Source organism: Habropoda laboriosa, unplaced genomic scaffold (assembly GCF_001263275.1).
Source record: "Habropoda laboriosa isolate 0110345459 unplaced genomic scaffold, ASM126327v1 scaffold97, whole genome shotgun sequence".
Taxonomy (NCBI): domain Eukaryota; kingdom Metazoa; phylum Arthropoda; class Insecta; order Hymenoptera; family Apidae; genus Habropoda; species Habropoda laboriosa.
Genome location: NW_017100220.1, coordinates 654,316 through 675,509, shown reverse-complemented (window position 1 = coordinate 675,509; position 21,194 = coordinate 654,316). Strand labels below are relative to the sequence as shown.

Below are 21,194 nucleotides of genomic sequence, written 5' to 3'. Positions count from 1 at the left end.
CGCTCGGAATCAGAGAAAGGTAACAAGGGCCGCAGTTTCTTTTGTGACAACAAGGTTACTACTTCACCTTGCACCGACTTCACCAGTACAGGCTTCGTTTCCGAACGCCTTCCTCCCAGCTTTCCGCGATTCTCTCACCCCGGGTTTCTGTCGGTGAAGCGTGGTGCTCCAACTAGTTACGCTTTTGGACGAACGAGTATAAATAAGAGGAAACAGGATCGTGAAGTAGGAAAAAAGGAAATCGTTTCGCGTTCGTAGCCGGATTTATGGCTTCTTGAAGCTTCTGAGATTCGTGTCTCCACTCGTTCCGTGTCCCCGTGGACTTTTTATTTCGTACTTGTTCCGGGGAGTTTCATGGAGAACTGATTGCTTGCTCGCTTGCTGTGCCTCAAAGTCGCGGGATAAAGGAGAGAATGATGAATGAAGGGGGAGAAGGAATCGTAAAAAGGATCTGTTTGAAGATTTAAAGATGAGAGAATCGTTCCATGATTGATGGAATATTGGAAGGTTTTGGAGAAGAAAGGATTGGACGGTCGAAATTCTTGAGCAGATTTACAGATTTGTAATGTGATTATGAAAGTGGCCTAAGTCGTATATTTTTTGGTTCGAGATATCTAGAATTTCCCCTTTGGGTGTATTAAAAAATATTTTTCCGTAATGTTGTAAGGTATTTCAGGAAATAAGTGATAAATTCAAGTTTTTTAGATCTTTGACTTAGACCACTTTCATAATTACCAGCACATTTGTAGATAAGCCAATTTTGAAATTGAAATTTCAAGAATTTTCATTCTTTCTTTTTTCAAGAATTTCAAAGTGAAATTTTCAGAATTTTCATTTTAAATATATGTGTATTATCCGTCAATCTGAAAAGCTTAAGATTAGCTAAAAATGGCACACTGTTAAATGGCAGATTGTGCGCGAAAGTAAATGGATGAAGATCAAATTCGAGTGACTATTTCAATTGAAAAAAATTTTAGTAACACATATTTAGTAAACTCATGATAAGTTTAATTGTTTCATTCTCAAGTAACTGGCAGATTGTGTGCGAAAATGAATTACGAATCAAGATCAAATTTGAGTGATCATTTGTAGTTGAAGAAAAGTTTTGAAGTAAAAAACCTTCCTAAAGATTCCTCCAATCTAGAAATACACTTTTTTTTTTAAATAAAGACACAAATAACCTCGTATTGCAATGATCAAAATAATCAAAGATTAATAAACGAGCCACTCAAAAACCAAAGTGACTACCTCCATCAAATTAAAAATTTATTAAATTTTGTTTATTTAGGAAAAGTTAAATACAAAGCATGCGTTTTCATACTAGAATTGGAAGAATTTCAAATAGTGGGGATAATCATTTTGGCTTCTGAATGGCTCAAACATTATTTTTACTAAAACTACACACATTCAAAATCTCTATTTTCGGAATTTCTATTTTTATGTACATACATACGTATGATTTATCGCGTGAATGTTTTTGATAGAGTGCTTAGGCCACTATAGAATGAACATTTCACCGTATACAAGGTGGTTTATTCTGAATTATCAATTCACCTAAAATTAGCCGCTATTGCGCTGATAATCTCAGTTGTCCTAACATTACTGAACATACAAGAGAAACCTAATTTGTTAAATTTTCAACCATTCGTAAAACAGCTTGGACAGATAAATTAGAATGTTTCTAGATCCTCGCAAAGCACATAGGACATTCGAAAAGATCATTTTTCACGGTTTCTAATGGTGTCCCTGCTAAGCGAAACGCTCACGTGCCGAAAAAGCCGTGCAAATCGCGCGTTGTCGAGAGGATTGCACGGCTCAACCAAAATCGGTTGAGTTGAACGTCCTTCTCTCACCTGCGCAAGAGGTTTTTGTCCTGATTACATAAAGACATCCGGCTGCACGCGCGTGTTTTTTCTTTCATGCGTAGGATAGAGGATCAGCACGGCGAAACTGCGATCAAGTAACTTGATTCGCTCTGACATATCTGATTTAGGCTTGCTAATTTGATATATCTCGTTAAATTTCGTCTATCAAAATTCTTGCATCCGTGTAATTATTCGAGGGGCATGAATGTTGATTTCGTTATTTCGAAATTAAATAGGTACAAATAACTCGAATAGAAAATTCGAACTCCAGCGAGCAAGTTCTCGAGCATTGCGATACTTGCAAACCTACTTTTGTAATTACAAAAACAGTAAATATCCAAACAAACAAATTACTTAGCCCGGAATCTCGTAATACAACGAATACATAAATTTTTTTTTATATGTGGTATTAAATCTGGCGAAGAAATGTAATTCACGTAATTCCGTACGAACATAATGGGTGTCCAATAATTACGAACTCCAATGTAGTTACAAATTGATTATTTAACTGTCTTCTCAAGTATTAAATCAAACGTGTAACAAATTTCTGGTTACAAAGTATCTTTCGGACAAAATTTCATCTTTCATAAGTTGCAAGATTTGTTCCTTATAGTGCAAATGAGTTTAGAATAATCTAAATCCTCTATTCTATTGTTTCCTGAACGAAATGAATAAAAATTAGGCAAATTAACAAAAGTGACTCGATTATCATCGATTATGATCCTCAATTTTAAGTTTCCCTATCAACGAATCGTGTCTTATCAAAAATCCCCTGCTTTCGTTATTCTTTCACCATTTTTCTCGATGTAACAGAAATCTTAGATTTCTACCTAAACTATTATCAACCGTATCTAACCCATGTATCTATTAATTACGCAAACATCTTTCAAGCAGTGAAACATAAATCTCGCAAATTCCTCTCTTCCTCCTCAACAATACCGAACGGAGGAAAGGTACTCCTGACACCATTGACACTTTTTTAATTAACACATCCTGCCTTGAATAACGTATTACTCCATAAAAATCGAAGCTTGACAGGCTTCCTCTCTCGTTCGAGTAACCCACAGAGAGAAAGAGAGAGAGGAACGTGTCATTGCACGTTGTCCCTCGTTTCCGATTACCCATTATTACGGCACGCATCTGTGCGAACGGAGACATCGAATGCCAGCACGCCCACCTGTACGCGAGATTAATTATTGATCGGGCTTCGCGTACGATCGATCGTTAATTCGGGGATGCGTAATTAATTAATGCGTCGCGTCGGATGCATATGGACGCTTACAACATCCGGCGATGTCGCCGCGGCTGAAAAGCTGAATCCTTTACAGATACCAGCGGAACGCGATTAATCAATTCGTCGAATTCTCGATATGGACCTAGCACGCGACCGGTTGTTGACGACGGTATCGCGACACTACCGGATGCCGACGATCACAGTAAATAGCGCGCTGGTTGGCGATTAATTGAGAAAATAAATTGGATAATTAAACAGAATTAATTCATTGATTGGGTATTTGCCTCGACACTTCTTTATACTCGGTCCGTTTAAATTATTACGAGGGTCGGCTGATAAGTAACGCACGCTCGTTTGTATCTCGAGAAGAAACGCAGCTATCGAAATGAAATAAAAAGGACAAGTGCAATTTGTTAGCTACAACATACCGTATTTATTTTTCAGCATAATTCTCGTTAACACGTTAACTGCCACGACTGTTCTTAGGGACCGACACGAGACTTTTCGTTTACGCTAAGACGGTCTATGTGAACTTTGTTGATTTTTGCATGAACCCTTTGACGGTTTAACCCTTACGTCAATAACCACAATTGTCGTCTACTTTATCGTCCAATTTTAGTAGTTTTCTGATAACAAAATTCTGAACCTGAGGCAAACACGGATAACAACCCCTCTGGATATTTAACCCCTTGGCCTACCCGCTATCTCCCGATTGCTCGGGCCATAGTAAGCAAGAAGGTCGGTCGCGCGTCGAGCCATTGAGCTGTTTAACCGAAACGTGTGAACGCAACGTAGGATTAAACGTAACTAAAGTAAGAGAATATCGAGAACAGTTGAACCACGAGTCTGACTCGTTTTGTTTTCGTTTGTCCCGAACGAAGTACCACGAGTCAGGCTAGTGCTTATTATTTATGGCCCAAATTCCTTACCACGAGTCTCACTCGTGGTTGTAGGCCAAGGGGTTCAATCTTTTACCTGGAAGATCAAATATTTTAAGTGAGAATTATGCAAAAGGGTATCCGGGTATAAGGGTTAATATAATTATGAATTAGAGTCAACTTTGGACTCCTTTGTCGAGTGTGACTCGACATCAGTTTTATTCGCAGGTATGAATGAAGTAATTTTTAAATTGCCAGTTTAAATATGTATTATATTTTGCCTGGATGAGCAATAGGCACACATTAAAGCTATTTTCAATATAATTAGTAAAACAAATTGTTTAAATTGGTTCCTATCAACCAAATGTCTTTCGAAGTGCGTTTCAAATAAAATTCTTAAAATAATAAGGAGTTGTGAAAAGAAAATTTTAAAAAAATTTGGAGTTCAAAGGGTTAAGGCACAGTGTACATAACCCTATGTCACAGTCCTGATAATGATATCTCGTCTCTTTCTTCCTGAGAGTCTCTCTTGAGTGAAACTGTTCGTTATTTAACGCACTGCCTGTTTGTTTAATCTCACTCGGGATAAACTGTCTAAGGGTTCTGCCGCGTCTGTCTGAACCTTAACTAAAGGTATTAACCCTTTGTACTCGAAGGCCCTGTTTTCTATAAGGAAGTAGCAAAAATTAATGTAATTTTTTAAAACTAACATTTTCATTAGAAGTTGGTTCTTTCAAACTATCTCACTGCTGAAATCTCTAAACATGTAGTGGACAATTCACGGAGGTCCACAGACCTGCTGTCTTGGAAAATATCATCCTTAGAGTTGCCTCTAATGGTAAATATAATGTCCCTTCTTGAGTGCAAAGGGTTAACTATGGTGTTAAACAGAAAATATAATATTTTATCAAAAATTAATGCAATTTAAAGAAAGACGCAATTTCCTTTGCACATGTTACTACCTTTTTGTCACATTTTTTCCTGATTTTCTATGAAATTAATTCAGCGAATATATCACTTTCTACGTCGGACAACATTGTAAATTATACGGGCAAAAATGGTCTGCTTAGAGAACGAAACTGTACTATAGACCAGTGTAACGTAAATGGAAAATCTCGTGTCGGTCCCTACGGACCGACGTGGCAGCTAACGTGTTAACATGACAAGTTTTCTTTTCCCATTCCGTCAACGAAGGATTCTCCCGGCCTACTTTGGACGAAGCACTTCACCGTCCGACTTTAAGTGAATACCCTTCAAGGTCCTCTTTACTTCAGTGAAGATATGGAAATCAGAAGGAGCCAGATCTGAACTGTAAGGCGGTCGTGGAAGGACTTGAAATTTCCAACTCGCAAGAACAAGTGTTGCGTGTGCTATGTGCGGTCGAGCGTTGTCGGGTCCTCTTTACTTCAGTGAAGATATGGAAATCAGAAGGAGCCAGATCTGAACTGTAAGGCGGTAGTGGAAGGACTTGAAATTTCCAACTCGCAAGAACAAGTGTTGCGTGTGCTATGTGCGGTCGAGCGTTGTCATGCTGCAACAATATCGTCGTCGGTTGAATTCCGAACCCGAGATACACGGTCTTGACGACGAAGTCAAGGCGGCAGTGAAGTCCTTCGTCAAAAGTAGGCCGGCTGAATTCTTCGTTGAGAGAATGAGAAAACGCGTTAGCAAAAATGTATCGAAGTTAACGGCGACTGTGTTGAAGAATATATGTTAACGAATTGTACTTTCAATTCTTTTTCGTTTCATTTCGGGAGCTGCTTTTGTTCTCGAGATACAGGCGAGTGTGCGTTACTTATCAGCCGACCTTACTAGAATTAAAATTGGGGTTACATTTTAGAACGACCGTAAGACTATCCTTCTTGCCAAAGAAACTTCCGTTTGGAAAATTTGAAAAAATAATTTTCTAAGAAGTATCTCAAAAATTCCTCTTATCTCGCCTTGTCAGTTTTAAGTTCCTCTTACCCTCCGATTCGTTAACGAGAATTAAGCGGTTTGAGAGTTTGAGACGATGCAAAGAGAAGGTAAGAATTCTAAATTCTGGAAATATCGTAAAAATTCACACAGATTAACGCACAGAGAGTTGGGAAAAGCTCGCTTTCATGCACGATACTCGTTGTTGAGGACGGAACAAGGGGGTGAAGATAGAGGCTGAATCGGCGCGACTGACACGGAAAAAGGACACCTCGAAGGTAACGGACAAGAAAGGAGGAAATCGTTGGTGTGTGACGTGATGACGCAACGGGGACAGGTCATCCGTGTCTTGCCAGAGGATAATGTCCAAGCGCAAAGCCAAGGGCGCTTGTACAATGGTCAGAATTGCCGGCGAAACGAGAGCGTTACACCGGTTGGAAACGCCGATGAAACACGCTTCTCGCGAGCTTTATATTCTATTAAAACTGGCGACTCGTTTCCCCGAGGGTATAAACGTGGAGATGGAATGATCTGCGCCATTGTTAGGGAACACTACAATTTTGCATTTTGCAACGATACAGTTCCTCCAGTTCTTCGAATGTTCTTTGTTCAACTTTGAGAATGTATTGTAATGATAGGTATTAGGTCATCACATAAATTTGTGTCGAATTTTCTGATTTGGATTAATATTTCCAAGGAACCTTGAAATTTGATTAAAAGAACGTAAACGCCTTCTAAGTCCATAACTTTTTGTTTTTTTGATAAGATCATTATGTCGGCGCTATAGAATTTCCTCGGATTTTCATTGAAATATTTTTCTTTGTCGTCAACTTATCAATTTTAAATCAAATTACGTAAAATCTTCGAGATGGCTTTTCGAAACGAAAGTTCTTTGTGCAGATAAATAAAATTTTTGATATAATATTTCAAAGATTATTTTCGAAATGAAATTTTTTTCTATACCGTAAGCACAATGTTAAATTGAATGAATTTAATTCCAATTTGGGGTGACAAAGTGGAAGGGTTAAAACTGGACAGAAATACTTTTTCAGTAAAGCTAACTTAATTCTAATTTAGAGTGCCAATGGAAAAGTGGAGAATGAAATGTGACAGAAATAGAAGGATTAAAACGTGAAATAGATTGAAAGCACTTGTTAAAATGGCAACGGATGTAGGTATTTCATCGTTAAAATTAATGGAACGTCATTTCGAAAACGTCTTATGCAAACGTGAGGCCATTAAATTGCAATAAATTCAAGGAGGATATACTTTTGATTGGTTCCAAGAGGAACCATCGAAGGTGGCTATTAAACATTGGAAAACTGTAAGAAGATCGGCTAATTGAAACGCTAATTGATTGCTGAAAATGGAGAATTAATTGGAGAAGATGTATCGCGCACCAGTAAAATCTCAGGTGCTAATGAATGATCAATACTCGATAATGGCTACCTAGGGCACGTTTTCATTAGAGAGATTAGGATTGTGCATGGAGCGCTACCATTGGATAACGATGTATCTTGATCTTGGGGAATTGTGCCAACGAAATTGAAACCTTGATAAATTAACGTGTTCGAAAATGGTGGGATAAAAATGAATCGCTTTAAGATAGACTTAAGCAGTTTCATGCCTATGAAAGCTATCTAAAAATACTTCGAAAAAATTGATCAGAAAATGAATAACAAAGACATGTAAAATATACCTGAAAGTATCTTTCAAATACACAAAAATGAAGAAAACGGATAAAAATCAAAAATTGACTAAAATATACTTGAAGATATCTGTAGAGTACGCAAAAGCAAAGGAAAGAGGTAAAAAGAAAATATTGGAAAAAAATTACATTTCAAATTTCAGATGTATTAAGCTTACTCAGATTTTAAGATAAGCGTACAGGTACACGTGTGAAGGACTGGTTATTCAGACAGTTTGAACCTGTTCTGGCCGTGCGAAGCGAGGCATCGAGAAGGGCGCCACTAGTCGGGTAGAGTCTGCCGGCAACAGGACCTGCTCTGTTGGAACCTCGAGGGCTTTTTTGACGCCAGGTACGGCGTGGGTGGGCCCAAAGCGGTAGGCTGGACCAGCCAACCTCGTATCTGCATCAGGATTCGGTTTTTGTAACGAAATCGCCCCGGGGATCCCCGGCGGACTCGGCTTCTAACTCGCTAATCCAAATCCTCTCGATTCACCTCCACATGTTTCATTCTTCTATTCTTCTGAATTATATTTTATACAATTTAAGAAGATAATTCGCTAATTTAACGTATTCAAACGTAATTTCACGAATTTTTCTTCCGACAATTCGGTGTTGAACATTTGGCGCGTAAAATAGTTCGACTTTTTAACCCTTTACTTCCTAATGGTTCTCCTGTGAACCGATTATTTCTTTATTATTTATTACTTATTCACCTTTACCACCTTTTAATCTTGACACATTTGTACTAGTATGAAATAATTTTTAAAATCATATCTTTTCTGTTATTGGGCTTCAAAGGAATAACCCTGAATTATCGTAATTACACTTCAAGTTAAATAGAATGTATAATACATTTCAATAATTTTCACCTCATATTCGAAGCTAGCAGGTAGAATTAAATTCGTTCGACAATAGAACGCGTATTAATTAACAAAAACGAAGTACCATTCGGTTATGCAGAAGTTCTCATCGTATTTTTGTGGAGAATGTGTATTCATTTTTTACTGCGTTTATAATCGATCATTATTAAAATAATAATAACGCAGTATTAGTACTATATACTTAATGTCACAAATACCATATGTGAAAATTAAGAAAAAAAGAAACATACGGTATACCTTTCAGTGTCGTTGATTTACAAGCGATGGAAACTTTTGCACAGACCCAATATAATAAAAATACACGAAATAGACACAACGAAGTTAGCTATAAAATTGCAAACGGAGGAAACGAAAGAGTAATCAACAATATTTTTCCTTCAACACTCTCGACACCACTCAGCTTCTCCAATAACCAATCACCAGCTACCCTGATCGAATCAGCCCGAACTGCAAACGGAAAAAATCGCCGTTTCGAAGCGTACAATTTCGAGTTTCCCCCCCGACATTCTGCATTTGATGAAACGGGAAGCAATCGAGGTCTGCGAAAACGCGTTTTAACGCCGCCTCGCTGCAATAAACGTTCATTACCCCCTAAAAAAAAAAAAGAAACAAGAAAGAGAACTCCGTTAATCCGTCGAAATCACCGATATCTGTGGCGGAGGTACCGTGCAGAGTTGGAAAGTAGAACTTGACGCAAGTGCTTCCTATGAACTCACCGAAACTTCACGATTTTTCGAGTGTGCACGTCTCGTCCCTGATTAACGAGCCGGAAACTCGATTTTTTTTGGACTATCATAGCTTTCTTAATCGATTTATTCTATTCCATTTCTATTTTATTCTATGCTTAATTGATTAACTGAAATTTATTTATTCAACAGAGACACAGTTAAAACCATTGAAATTTTGAAAGTACAAAACAAACGTTGCAAAAGGTACTTTAAATACGGTAATTAATATTGTATCATATAAATTATACAAAATTAATATTACAAACGATAATTAATTCATCGTTTGAAATAATCTACGAAATAGTTAGGTCAAATAAATTAGACCGTTTCTAGAACTCTGCAAGGCACATAGATCGTTCTAATTGCAAGTTTGCTGTGGAGCTCGAAATGTTTCAAAACACCTTGAAAAACGAGGAATTTGTCCATTTAGGTAGGACATTTTAGCTAAGGACACTTTACGCGTGGCAAATTGCGAACACGCTGATTTTCGCAAGAGATTCTGCGACCGTGGACCGTGGGAGGAAGCAGAGGCGAGTGGCCTCGAAAGCGAGCCAGGAGAATTATTATCACGGGAGAATCTTTGGTTTCTCAGACTTTGCAGAGAGACTTTAGGGATTTTCACTCGTGACGATTTTTATTCGGATTAATAGGTGGAAGAAGTTGGAGAAGAATGGTACAGAAAATGAAATTTCTTCGTGGAAGTGGAATAAGTCGAATAAACGTGTACCTACTATGTAGATCTTGAATTTGCGTTCAAGTAGAAAACAGACACGTATGACATGTTTTACGCGAAAGTAAGACAGAAGTCTGTTTTATGTATGTATGTAGGTACATACGCGAGATCTTGAATTTGAAGAGACAAATTCAGAGATACTGTGGAAACTTTTAACTATTCGAGAAGGATGAAAGTAGTTAAGCTTTTTTACTGGACAAATTGATGTGACAAGTATATTAAAATCTAAAGAAAAGAATGACCCTACTTAGGTTGAGAAGTTTGCCAATTTTACCAATTTGCACCAACATTGAATCTGCTATTAATTCGTTGCACATTTAAAATGAACGTTGCGGAGATAAGTAGCAATTTATTTCGTTTCGATTAACCCCTTAACCTACGATTTCTTTTCTAATTATGTACATAAGCGTCAGCCATTTAACACAAGCTAGCCTGTTACAGATTAATTACATTTAGTAATCCTCAGTCTTACGAACTCAAACGAAAGACAGGATTACAGTGAATTTTTCTTAATGATATAACTATTTCTCTCACGTCTTGACCGGAATCTCTGCCACGAGTCTGACACGTTGTCACAGGTTAAGGGGTTAATTTGAGTGATAAAAGATTCATGAAAATGTTCCTGAAATTCCAAACTTTTGAAACTTTCTCCTAGAAGATTTTCCACAACTTGCAACGCACAGTGGTTCCAAACTTTCAGCCGCTAGTGTACATTTCGTGAAATTGTGAACACGAATTCGTAAACTTACATTCTCCAACCATTTTTCACTTGGAAATCTCTGACTCGCTGTTTTGAGTCATTCTACAGCTGAAATATCGTCATTCACAAGTTTACTGTTTAAAAGATGGACATTTCTCATATCTTTCCTTCCTTGTAAGCTTCGCAGGGACGTAAATTCCGTTCTTTTACAAACCCTCCGGCGATACACCGGTACATCCCGCTAATTAAACTTCAACTTCTGCAACGAGAATATTTCACGAACTTACAACCCGAGCGCGAAGAAGAAGTTTGCCGCAGATCTTCCTAAACTACAATTACCCGACTGCTACTCGACTTTGCTTTTATTCACCGTGGAATTTAATACGGCCCCCATTCGACAGACAAGGGAAATGAGTTTGTTCACAGCGTGGTCTTAATTTGCGGACCGTGTTGTACTCGCAAAATATTCGAAACAATGCTCGGTCCGTTTTCGAGCGCTGCGCAAGACATCTCGTTTAGCACGTGCTGCCAGCCTTGACACGGCAATTCCGACATGACAAGTTGGTAATTGCTCGGGTTTAATTCACGCGGGTTGAAGCATCGATTTTTCTGATCGACCGACCAATGGACAAGCTTCTCGCGGTCGAAATTAGCTCAAGAAGGATCGGAAAGCCGAATTTTCGCAGGAAGCATTATATCTACTACTTTCCTACAAATTATTTTTACAAACTTTTTCGTTCTTTTTATACATGTCTATATGTTAGAATTTATGGATATCGTTTGAAATCAAAAGTGTAATTTTTCGAAAAATATTTACTTCTGTTTTTTCATTTTTGAATGAGAAAGTGTTGCTGGAAATGAACGAAGCGTGATAAAGTATAGGCTACATATCAATTTAGGAAAAAATAATTTTATAGTATGTAACTTAATTGCAATTGTACGGTATAGCAGAATTTTGTGAATTTCGAGAGTAATTCTTCCACGTATGCAATTTCAAATCAAAGAACATAAGAGAAAACTTAAAAAATACCAGAGATGTAGTAAAAAATGTAAAAATATAGTAAGAAAGCTACGTTCTTTTCCTTTCATATCAGACATAAAATACTCAATACCGCTGATATTCTTTATTTCAATGAGCAACTTCATTTAACCAGTTACTGAGAAGTCAAAGACTTACAACACATTTTGTACCTTTACTTAAAGAAATATAATTCTTCGGAAAAACTTCTCACATCTTTCAATAAAGAGAAACAAGTACATCTACAAACCTAATCATTCACAATCAGATTAACCCTCCACAGGCAATCTGGGTCATTAACGACCCAGGCGAAATTCCACCCCTGTACTTCTTCGAAACGAATTTTTATTTTAATTCAAAAAAAAATATTTTAAACATTTGACTTAACGAACTTAATTATACAGGGTCCAGAAAAAAAGATATGATTTGTTCTCAAAATATACCAATAACATACAAGTCAAACACGTGTTCCTAGATTGATCCAGAAACGGAGTCGAATTCTTGTTCCAAAGAACTTGCAAAGTAAACTGATAATTGGCCACAAATCTGATATCAAATCTTTGTACCGAACCCTGTATAATGTAGCAGAGACTTTGACAAGTATCCCAGAATTTTTCCAAATTTTTTCAAAGCCTAGAACAGTAAAAAAATCAGACTTGAACATAAACAACTTGTCTGCAGAGTACGAAACGCTATATTTTCCCACGAAGGGTTAATAAAAACCTAATTCGATCGACGATCGAGAATACCAAACGCCGATATTCTTGTTCGTTATCCACGCAACTAGTCGTTGGACCAATTAGCCGGCTTCTCATCCAGAAGTCGATGAATTTACTCACTCAGTCAAACATTCGAGAGGATCGTTAAACAACGGTGATACCGCGATGCACGTGGATACGAGCTCGTGTGTTTCGCGGATTAATTAAAATACCGCTTCCCGCTGTTTATGTAAGCGAACGCGTGACGCGCGAGTTGGATCAACATAGGTGTCGACCCGTTATACAATCCGCGGCATAACAGACCGAGCAATTACCAAGCTTTCAAGTCGCCGCGAATTATGTCGTTCCGTTTACGCATCGACGATGGAACTGGCCTGTTTTCCCAGGCTTATCGATTATTTGCCCTCGAACGGCGAATTAACGATCCCATGGCACGCGATGCTAACGGAAAAATCGACTCTCGCCTCTTTTTCAGATTGAACAGTTCGCGCGTTTCCAGTGTGTCAAAGTTTGATCGTCGACGCTGAATGTTGGATTCTGCAGCGAAAAGTGCAAAAGTAGTTGGAGGTTTGCAGGATACGTTGCATAGATCCTCTATGTGACATCGAAGTTATCGTTCATCTGCATTTTATAAGTTCCATTTTATTTGTTTATTGGTGTACCATTGCATTATTACAAGCTAATTTCTTTGCAACAATTGTTAATTCTTGTTTCTCCTATCGAAATGTAAAATTGTCACGGATCACAATTTTTCTTCTTACGAACGAAGAAAAATTCGGTTAATTTTGTTTTGTTTATAATTATCTATATTTTATCTGCTTTGCGCGTGTGTTATTTTATGTGTAACTAGGTCTATATTCGTGGAAGTAAATAAATAAGATCTCAATATCCGATCCCGTATCTTTTCTGTTCAAAAATCTTGGCGAAGCACACGCGCGGAGTGAAACTCCTCCATATTGAATGAAACTCTTTTTAACAAACTTAGAAATTGTTTTTGGATCTCTTTTTTTTTTACGAAAAATCAGAATCGATGTACGATGGAGAATGTCTTTGTAAAGTACGCATGAGTACGCATTTAGGTGACAGTGTTATGCAAAGCTGCAATCTTTACTCGAACTCCGCATGCTTTCGGGTTACAAGCTACCTGAAATCGAGTATTTGCTTGTTTCGTTGGCCGCTGATTGAATTAGAATGCATCGATGTGTTTGTACGCAATGGTAGAAGTGTTGGTTCAATTGCAATAGAATATTGATCACCGCGGCCAATGGGAATATGTATTTACAATGCAACTTGATAAATTCTGCCGTTTAACTAGCACTGTTTTCGTACCCGAGATACAAGGACTTCTGATTACATGTGCAAATATGGGCACGGTTAATATGAACGTAGTAAATATGATATCAATGTACCTATTATCAGAGATTCGTGCAATCTAGAATCTGGTTTGTAAAACATGTTTGTTTGAAGAGTTAAACTCTTCTTTTCAACTTAGTTGCCTGAAATTTACACCTTCGAAAAGCCTAATGCGAAATAGATATCTGAATTTGCACAGTATTGTTCTGTTGCATCCAGCTGTTTTGTAAGATCCAATTTCAAGAACTTCTGAAATTCAGCTTCGCAAACCTACTTCTTTCAAAAGTACTCCACCAAACTCTTCTCAACTCAATCACCCAAATTTTATGCCTTCCAAATGTTCCATATAAAACACCTAAGCTATAGTATTATACTCAAGTTCTTCTAAATCCAGTTGTGCTTTAAGATCCTAGGATGAATAATCTAAAACACTATTTCAACGAATAAACCTGCTCCTCTCCAAACACTACCAACAACTCTTCTCAGTTCAGTCATCTAAATTTTTAAAAATCTAAATATAAAATATCTAAACCACACTGTTATACTCATCAGGTTCCTATAAATCTAATTATGCCTTAAGATCCTAGTATGAATAATCTAAAGCATTGTTTCAACAAATCTGCTCCTCTCCAAAAACTACCAACAACTCTTCCCACCTCAAACCACGAAAAATTCTCCCCAATCCGAAGACCTTCGCATAAAACGTCCAAACCGACACACAAACTGACGAGGTTCCTCTAAATCCAGGTGTCCCCTAAGTGCCCCGCGCGGTGCAGAGCCGCGCCACTGAACGCGTCGATCCGGCCGCCGTCGATCCAATCGGTCGCGACGCGCGGACTTTCACTCGGCGTCCGTTGATCGGTCGGCGAACGAAGGAGCGGGCGAAGCGGAAGGCAGAAGAGGCGCAAAGTGAAACGCCGTCCCCTTTCCACTTCTGATCCTGGGTTGACTGACCTCGGGAGCAGAGGGACGCGAGAGGTGATCGCGGGCTGTCCGCGCGCGAAGCAGAAAGAAGCGAGTCGACGACGAGTACAACAACGACCACAACGACGACCACGACGACGACGAGCGTGACGAGGAGTGGCCGAGAAGAAGAAGAGCAAATTGGTGCTCCCGGTAGCAGGGGCCCATGAGCACCGTGGAGGAAAAGCTACGCAGTGTGACGAAGCGTTCGAGCAGACACGGCCCGCGGAGAACCGGCTCAACCGGCTCTGATTGGTCGAGTGGGCCCGGGAATAGTAGTGGGGCGAGGGGCCCGGCCCCAGCTACCCCCTCCACTTCGCAGAGCGCGTACAGCCGGCCCCAAGAGACGATGGGCCCGACTAGGCGGCAGTCCTCGCGGGACAGCATCGACTCGACCGGCCAACAGGCCTCACCCGAACATGGCGAGCTCCTTTTCAAGGTCCTGCCCTCTCTCCTGATACCCGCCTGCGAGGAAAGAGGCTCGATTGAGCGCCGAAAGAGCTTCGAGTAGCCTTTCGCGGCTCCGTTGGGTCATTTATGCATGAGTCTAAGCCGCATTTTTATGTGTACTACTTGGTTTAAAAGGTTCCAGGATATACTTTCTTTTATAGGAAGAATTCGTACTGATTGGTCAAACTATTAACCTTTTCAAATTCTAAAACGATACCGCCTAAACAAGAGATTTTGCGTCACTAACCAAAATCTGCCGTAGTGAAAGGGTTAATGAAAGATATTACTTGAATGTCACGTGGCTTTTGTAAATCTACGGAAAACAACTGGTGCATTTTGCATAGATTTGTGCATTTTCGATGCTTGTTCAAGACTTTTTGTATAAAAATTCGAATGTCATCGGTCTGAAAGCACCATGCGACTTCTTTCTGTTTTCCAAATGGAAACTTTCACAAGGAACGCAAGGAAGATTATTTTAAAGGCGACTAAATGTACAATAATTTGTATTTTGCTTCATTTGTCCTGGAACTACTTTTGAATAAAGTAGTAAGTAGAAACGCGGTCTTAGGTGTTCCGAAGGAAACATGCCTATGAGATTCATCGAAGTTTATCGAATACTTGTTTCAAACAGGCTTTCAGGTCAGAAAGACTGAAAATACGGATGTGTAATAATGGGTTTGGTCAGAAAAATGTTAAAACGAGATTCGGAGTAGTAGAACTACAGTTAATGTATCTATAGAAATACGGTCTTCAATGATTAATAAAGTAAAGAACCAAGTGAATTCTATCGAGTTTCTCAATTAGGTCGCGTCTTTTCATTTCCAAACACATTGACGGGCACATTGTGAAAGATCAATCAGCAAATACTGAAATGCTGCGAAGGCTAACATTTCCAATAAAGGACCAACTCTCAATTCCAAGTTAAAGAGAAAACAACTTCTACCTACCTGAAGTTAAAAGTTTTCCAATAACTACAGTATTCGATAAATCTATCCGTTTCCTAACAAGTTTCAGACTTTTCAATGGCCACTGACAAATCGTGTCTATTGCCTCATAGAAACCATCGATTCTGCCACATCCAGTTGCCCTTTTACACGATAATTAAGTAGCAAGTAGTCCACATTTCGCGGTCGTAATTTACGATCGATGATTTGCGGCGATTAATCGCAAGTAGGTGGTTCTCGCCGAGTTCGTAATCGAACAGGAAAAGAAGTTACGCGCGCTCTGCATACTTCAGCGTATTTCAGCCGGATCGTAGATCAAACTTGATCGCGATATCTCTGAAACCCCGTTAATTACACGTTTACTTCGTCTATTCAGTTTCTACGAATAAGATAATCAAGTCAATGTGTTTGGTCTTGTTGTGTGATACGTTTCTATCTGGACTCGACTGGTTCTCCTGGAATAAAATAGGAAAATCCAACTGGAATTACGTGCTACTGATATTCTTCGTGTACAACCATGAATTTCGTTTTATTTCATTTTTCTACCACAAATAACCAGGGCAGAGACCTGAAACGAATCTATTAAAGAGGAATTTTGTTAGAAATTTCGTTCAAAAAAAAAAGGGTCGAAGTCGTTGATCGCGTAAAGTTCCAATTTTTTCCGGCGCTTACTTGGCTATTTTCACAGAGAATTTTCGTACAACTTAGGTGATGCTACTAGGCGACAGCGGGGTCGGGAAAACCTGTCTTCTGACGCGGTTCAGAGACGGCAGATTCCTTTCTGGCAACTACATAACCACCGTCGGCATTGATTTTAGGGTGAGAGACTCTGAATCTTCGAAGAATTCTTGGTATTTCAGAGGGGGAAACCTTTATTTCGAAAACCAAGTGACTGTTATGAAATCGGCGTAGGTAAGGGAACGATTTGTTGAACGGAAGATATGAATGATTTTTGTGTTTCAGAACAAAGTGGTTGTCGTCGATGATACGTCTATCAAGCTTCAAATATGGGACACGGCTGGCCAAGAGAGATTTCGAAGTGTAACGCATGCTTATTACAGAGACGCCCACGGTAATTATGATTCTATTGCAATTTTCTTCTATTTACTTATTTGTTACGCATGCAGGAAACAAGAGTAAAACGATTACTCTGAAAAAATATATACAAAATACTTATAGGTAAATAAAAATAGATAAGATAATATAACAAACAATAACTAAAGGGAGGATGGAAATGTTAAGAAAAAGTAGTAAAAGATTTACATATAAATTAGTGGAAAAAGTTGATAAAATTATTAGACAAGGCAGTTAAATTTATACTTTTCGTTGTAATTAGTACCACTTGAAGGAAATTATAACTTCTTTATTGTATACATGTTTTTCACAAAATCATTTCTTACCTGCTTCGAATAATTGCCAAGAAACTCGAGGAACAAAGTTCCACAACCTTGTAATTGCTTAAAAAAAAAATCATGTTACAACTTAAGTATAATTGGACAAGACGATAACGAAATTGCTGGTTGGACTCGTCTAAGACAGGAATACGGAATCATACCTAACAATTCATTGCTAGATGTTAAATTAACAGCTTCTCTACCGCGACCATGATTTCGTTATGATGATAGCGCTCAGCTTCAATTTCAACCATTAAACGATAGCAATTTAACTGCATATTCATTTACCATTCGTTTTATTCCTCTGAATTATTCATTCGCGTATTACAAGTGATCGTTACAGTAACATTTTCTAGCAAGTTTACGTTAGTCCCTTCGTCTTACTCAACTCGAAGAATAATCGTCAATTATCGCGTTTTTCTCAAATCGGTGGCGAATCGATGGAAAATGGACAAACGTGGGGAGGGAAAACGAACCGTGTGCCAGATAATCGAGATGCTTATGAAGTTTTTCACGTAACTGGTAAATAGAAGGACAAAAAGTCGAGAACTTTGAACAGGCTGGGTATTATGCAAATTGTGCTGTACAGTGCGATATTGCACGCCGCATTCCAACTATGCAGAAACGGTTTCTTTGCCGGAAACTGTTGGATGAAAGTTCGTTTCTGATTCTCGCGCAAAACGCCCTACTTCGGTTCAACGACGCCTGTTACTTTAAAACTGTGTTAAATCGGCGAAAACGATATTATCCTTCCTTCGTAGAGTCACCTATTTCCCGTGAAAATTCTTCCAAGTTGTATAGTACGTATACAAACAACCATTGCTTTCGAATGAAATTGAAATAAAGTAGACAAAGTATGTAGGAGGAATTGCAAAAAGCGTCATGAACCTTTGTTTCCTGATCCACTATCGACTTTTCCTAATTTTCACAGGAGAGATACTGCCAAATATACGAGAACTGAAGACTTCTCTGCAAAAATCGGCCATTTCAATTTTTGGTCATTTTTAAATTAGAACGTGGGGATGATAGATAAATTCAATTTCTGAGTTTTAGGAAAAATCTTCATCTTTTGAGGTGATCGATTCCTGCGCCAAAGTCTTCAATTACCTACTCTAAATCGTTCCACAGTCCTGTAACGAAAGGGTTGTGAATGATGCGGATAAAATTTTGATCTTCCGAAGATATACTGATTACTTGTATAACGCATTATCGCGCCACTACTTCAATTTCTTTTTTTAAACTAAATTATATCAAAATTGCATTTTCCTCAAATATACGTACGTGAGTTCATGATCACGCCAACTATTTTTATTCCTTAAAAATATGAGTTTATTGGTTGCGTTCATAGTGTTCTGTGAACGTATACACAAGTCTGTCGTTCTCAAAGGGTTAAACTCGGTGTAATCAATGTTAAAATCGGCAATTGTCTCAAAAATCTTATCTTTTTCGTCTCGTAGACACGCTTTGATATTTGCATAATGGAGGCATAGGGGCGAGGATGGAGTTTGCATTAGTTAACTCACTCCCTTTTGGTTATTATTGAAGCTCCGTCTCAACGTTTTTCCTGACAAAGAAGTGGAAATTTTTGGAGTTCTCCAGGAACACCGTGTATAACGTAGCCAGTTCTTCTTTCATTTCCAACAGTTTGCCAGCGTGATACGGTTTATGGCTGTATCCTAATCTCGTATGCGTAATAAGCTAATTCTAGCAGTTAACACTGAAATGACTAATCAAGGCAAAATGACTTATTGCCAACTCTTCAAAAATGAATTTTCGTGTAATTTGAAACGTGACTATAAAATTTGTCTCGTACCGATGCAAATACAATGGAAGCCAATTTTTCCTAACGTGCTCAGTTACAGTCGGTATCTACCATTAACATAAGTATTAACACGTTCAGGACGGCAGCGAAATTCACGAAACGCTCACTACTGAACAGCGTTTCTTATCACCGAACCGTGTATTATCATTAACACTTAATTTTTCAGTATGTAATCTGAAAATCTGGCGATCCACCGTTGGATCACACCATTCACTTAATCTTTTTTGCCATTATTCTGAACGATCCCATCGATGGATCATGTCAGCAATCATGCCCTGAACGTTTTAATGATATCTAGACTGCGGATTTTTATGAGTTTTTTTATTCATTAAATATTACAACGAGTACTATATTTTGGGTTTACTTGTATATTTTTGCTTATTACGTGCACTCTGTATTTTTGTGCCTTCGGTGACAAATCCGCAGTCTCTTCGGTGACAAGGAACTCTAGCAGTAGTAACTGTTTCATGAACATGTTGAAAGATTAGCAATTTCTTCAACGATGGAGAATGAAGTAAACTTCAATTAACGTCTCTTTTAAGAAGTCGTCCTCACGGCGGGTTAACGTTTGAAGGAGGTCGCGAGTCAATTCTAAATTCAAGCAGGGCGTTAATTTTGGAAAGCTACTTAAGCGAATTCGAGGCAAAAGAGGCGGAGAAGGAAACGTGGCGGCCGCCGTGGGGGTTCGGCCATTGTTTGCACGAAGAAACCCTCTTTCAGCGACGCAGACGCCGCCGCCGCGACAATAGTTAGACGTTTCAAAGGCTTGGCGACAATTACGTCGGGGAGACACTTCGACAATAGTGTCTCCATTGCTAGATATTACCCTACAACCGTGCTTCTGGCCTGCGAGCTTCAACCAGCCATGGAAAGCTCGTGGGAAGACAACCGAGGAAGAATGAAAAACTCTCGAACCTTATTCTGTAACAGTAATCGATTGAGATTTAGAGTAGAACGGAACGAAGCGTACTTTGCTGAGAAATAATCGCTTTAAACTTTGTAGTGAAGCTATTTTAATGTTAAATGAAGTGAAATTCAGTTTATTCGATAAATTCAGGACCGCATTTACCATAAAGCGCAAGCTGGAGCCACATTTTCAAACCTTACCTAACAATAGCCTAGTTGTAGCTGCAAAGTAAAATACTTATTTTTAAATATTAAATTTATAATATGAAAACAAGAGGCCGCTGAAAACGGAAACGTTAAATTTACGAGGGTCCACTATTCGTCAAGAGGTCAACATCGATGAGAATTTCCATCGACCAAATGTTAAATGTCGTCTAGGGGGGTCTCAGAGAATCCTATTTATGCAGTTTGGGTATATACTTCGAGTATCTAAAGTGCAAGGACTTCCCCCGGGCGATAAAATATTTGGTCGCCAGAGTAAACTTGAATTGATTTATTTTTATACTTTTTTTCATACAAATATATGCATACCAATGTTGTGTTATTTTTAATTTATTAAAATAAGTTCTCATGGAAATGTCGACTTTTATTTTCAATAAATTAAAAAGAAAACGTGTGAATTTAATTAACCGAAATAGATTTGTTCTTTTAAGGCTTCGTAATATTGTTGCGCCTAGGACCAAAAGTATAAATACGGCTCTGATTTGAGATTTTAATTCTTCAAATTAAATTGGAATTGTCAACTAAATGTAAATTAAAAATGAACTTTGTGTAAAAATAAAGTTGTGAAATAGTGCTTCACACTGAACGAGGAGCCAGACTCCTGATTCTCCAGTTTGAGAAAAGAAATGCACGAAGAGTCTGACTCGTCAACAGCAGTTAAAGGGTTAATACAAGAATTTACGAAGCTCTGGTTATTTGCTTGAGAAATTTAGCTGAAACTTTAGATAGATAATTGTAAGATGTCGTCTATTTAGGAGAGTCTGAAATGTCCTCCAAAAG

At 38.4% G+C, this 21,194-nt stretch overlaps 1 protein-coding gene across 1 annotated transcript in view; it reads left to right on the top strand.

The window, feature by feature from the left end:
- The window catches only part of LOC108571009 (ras-related protein Rab-37), a 177,311-nt gene that overhangs the window by 152,709 nt on the left and 3,408 nt on the right, over positions 1-21,194 (top strand). The window contains exon 3 of the mRNA XM_017932976.1: positions 17,034-17,142. Within this exon, the coding sequence (XP_017788465.1) occupies positions 17,034-17,142 (109 nt within the window). The remainder of the gene's footprint in view (positions 1-17,033; positions 17,143-21,194) is intronic.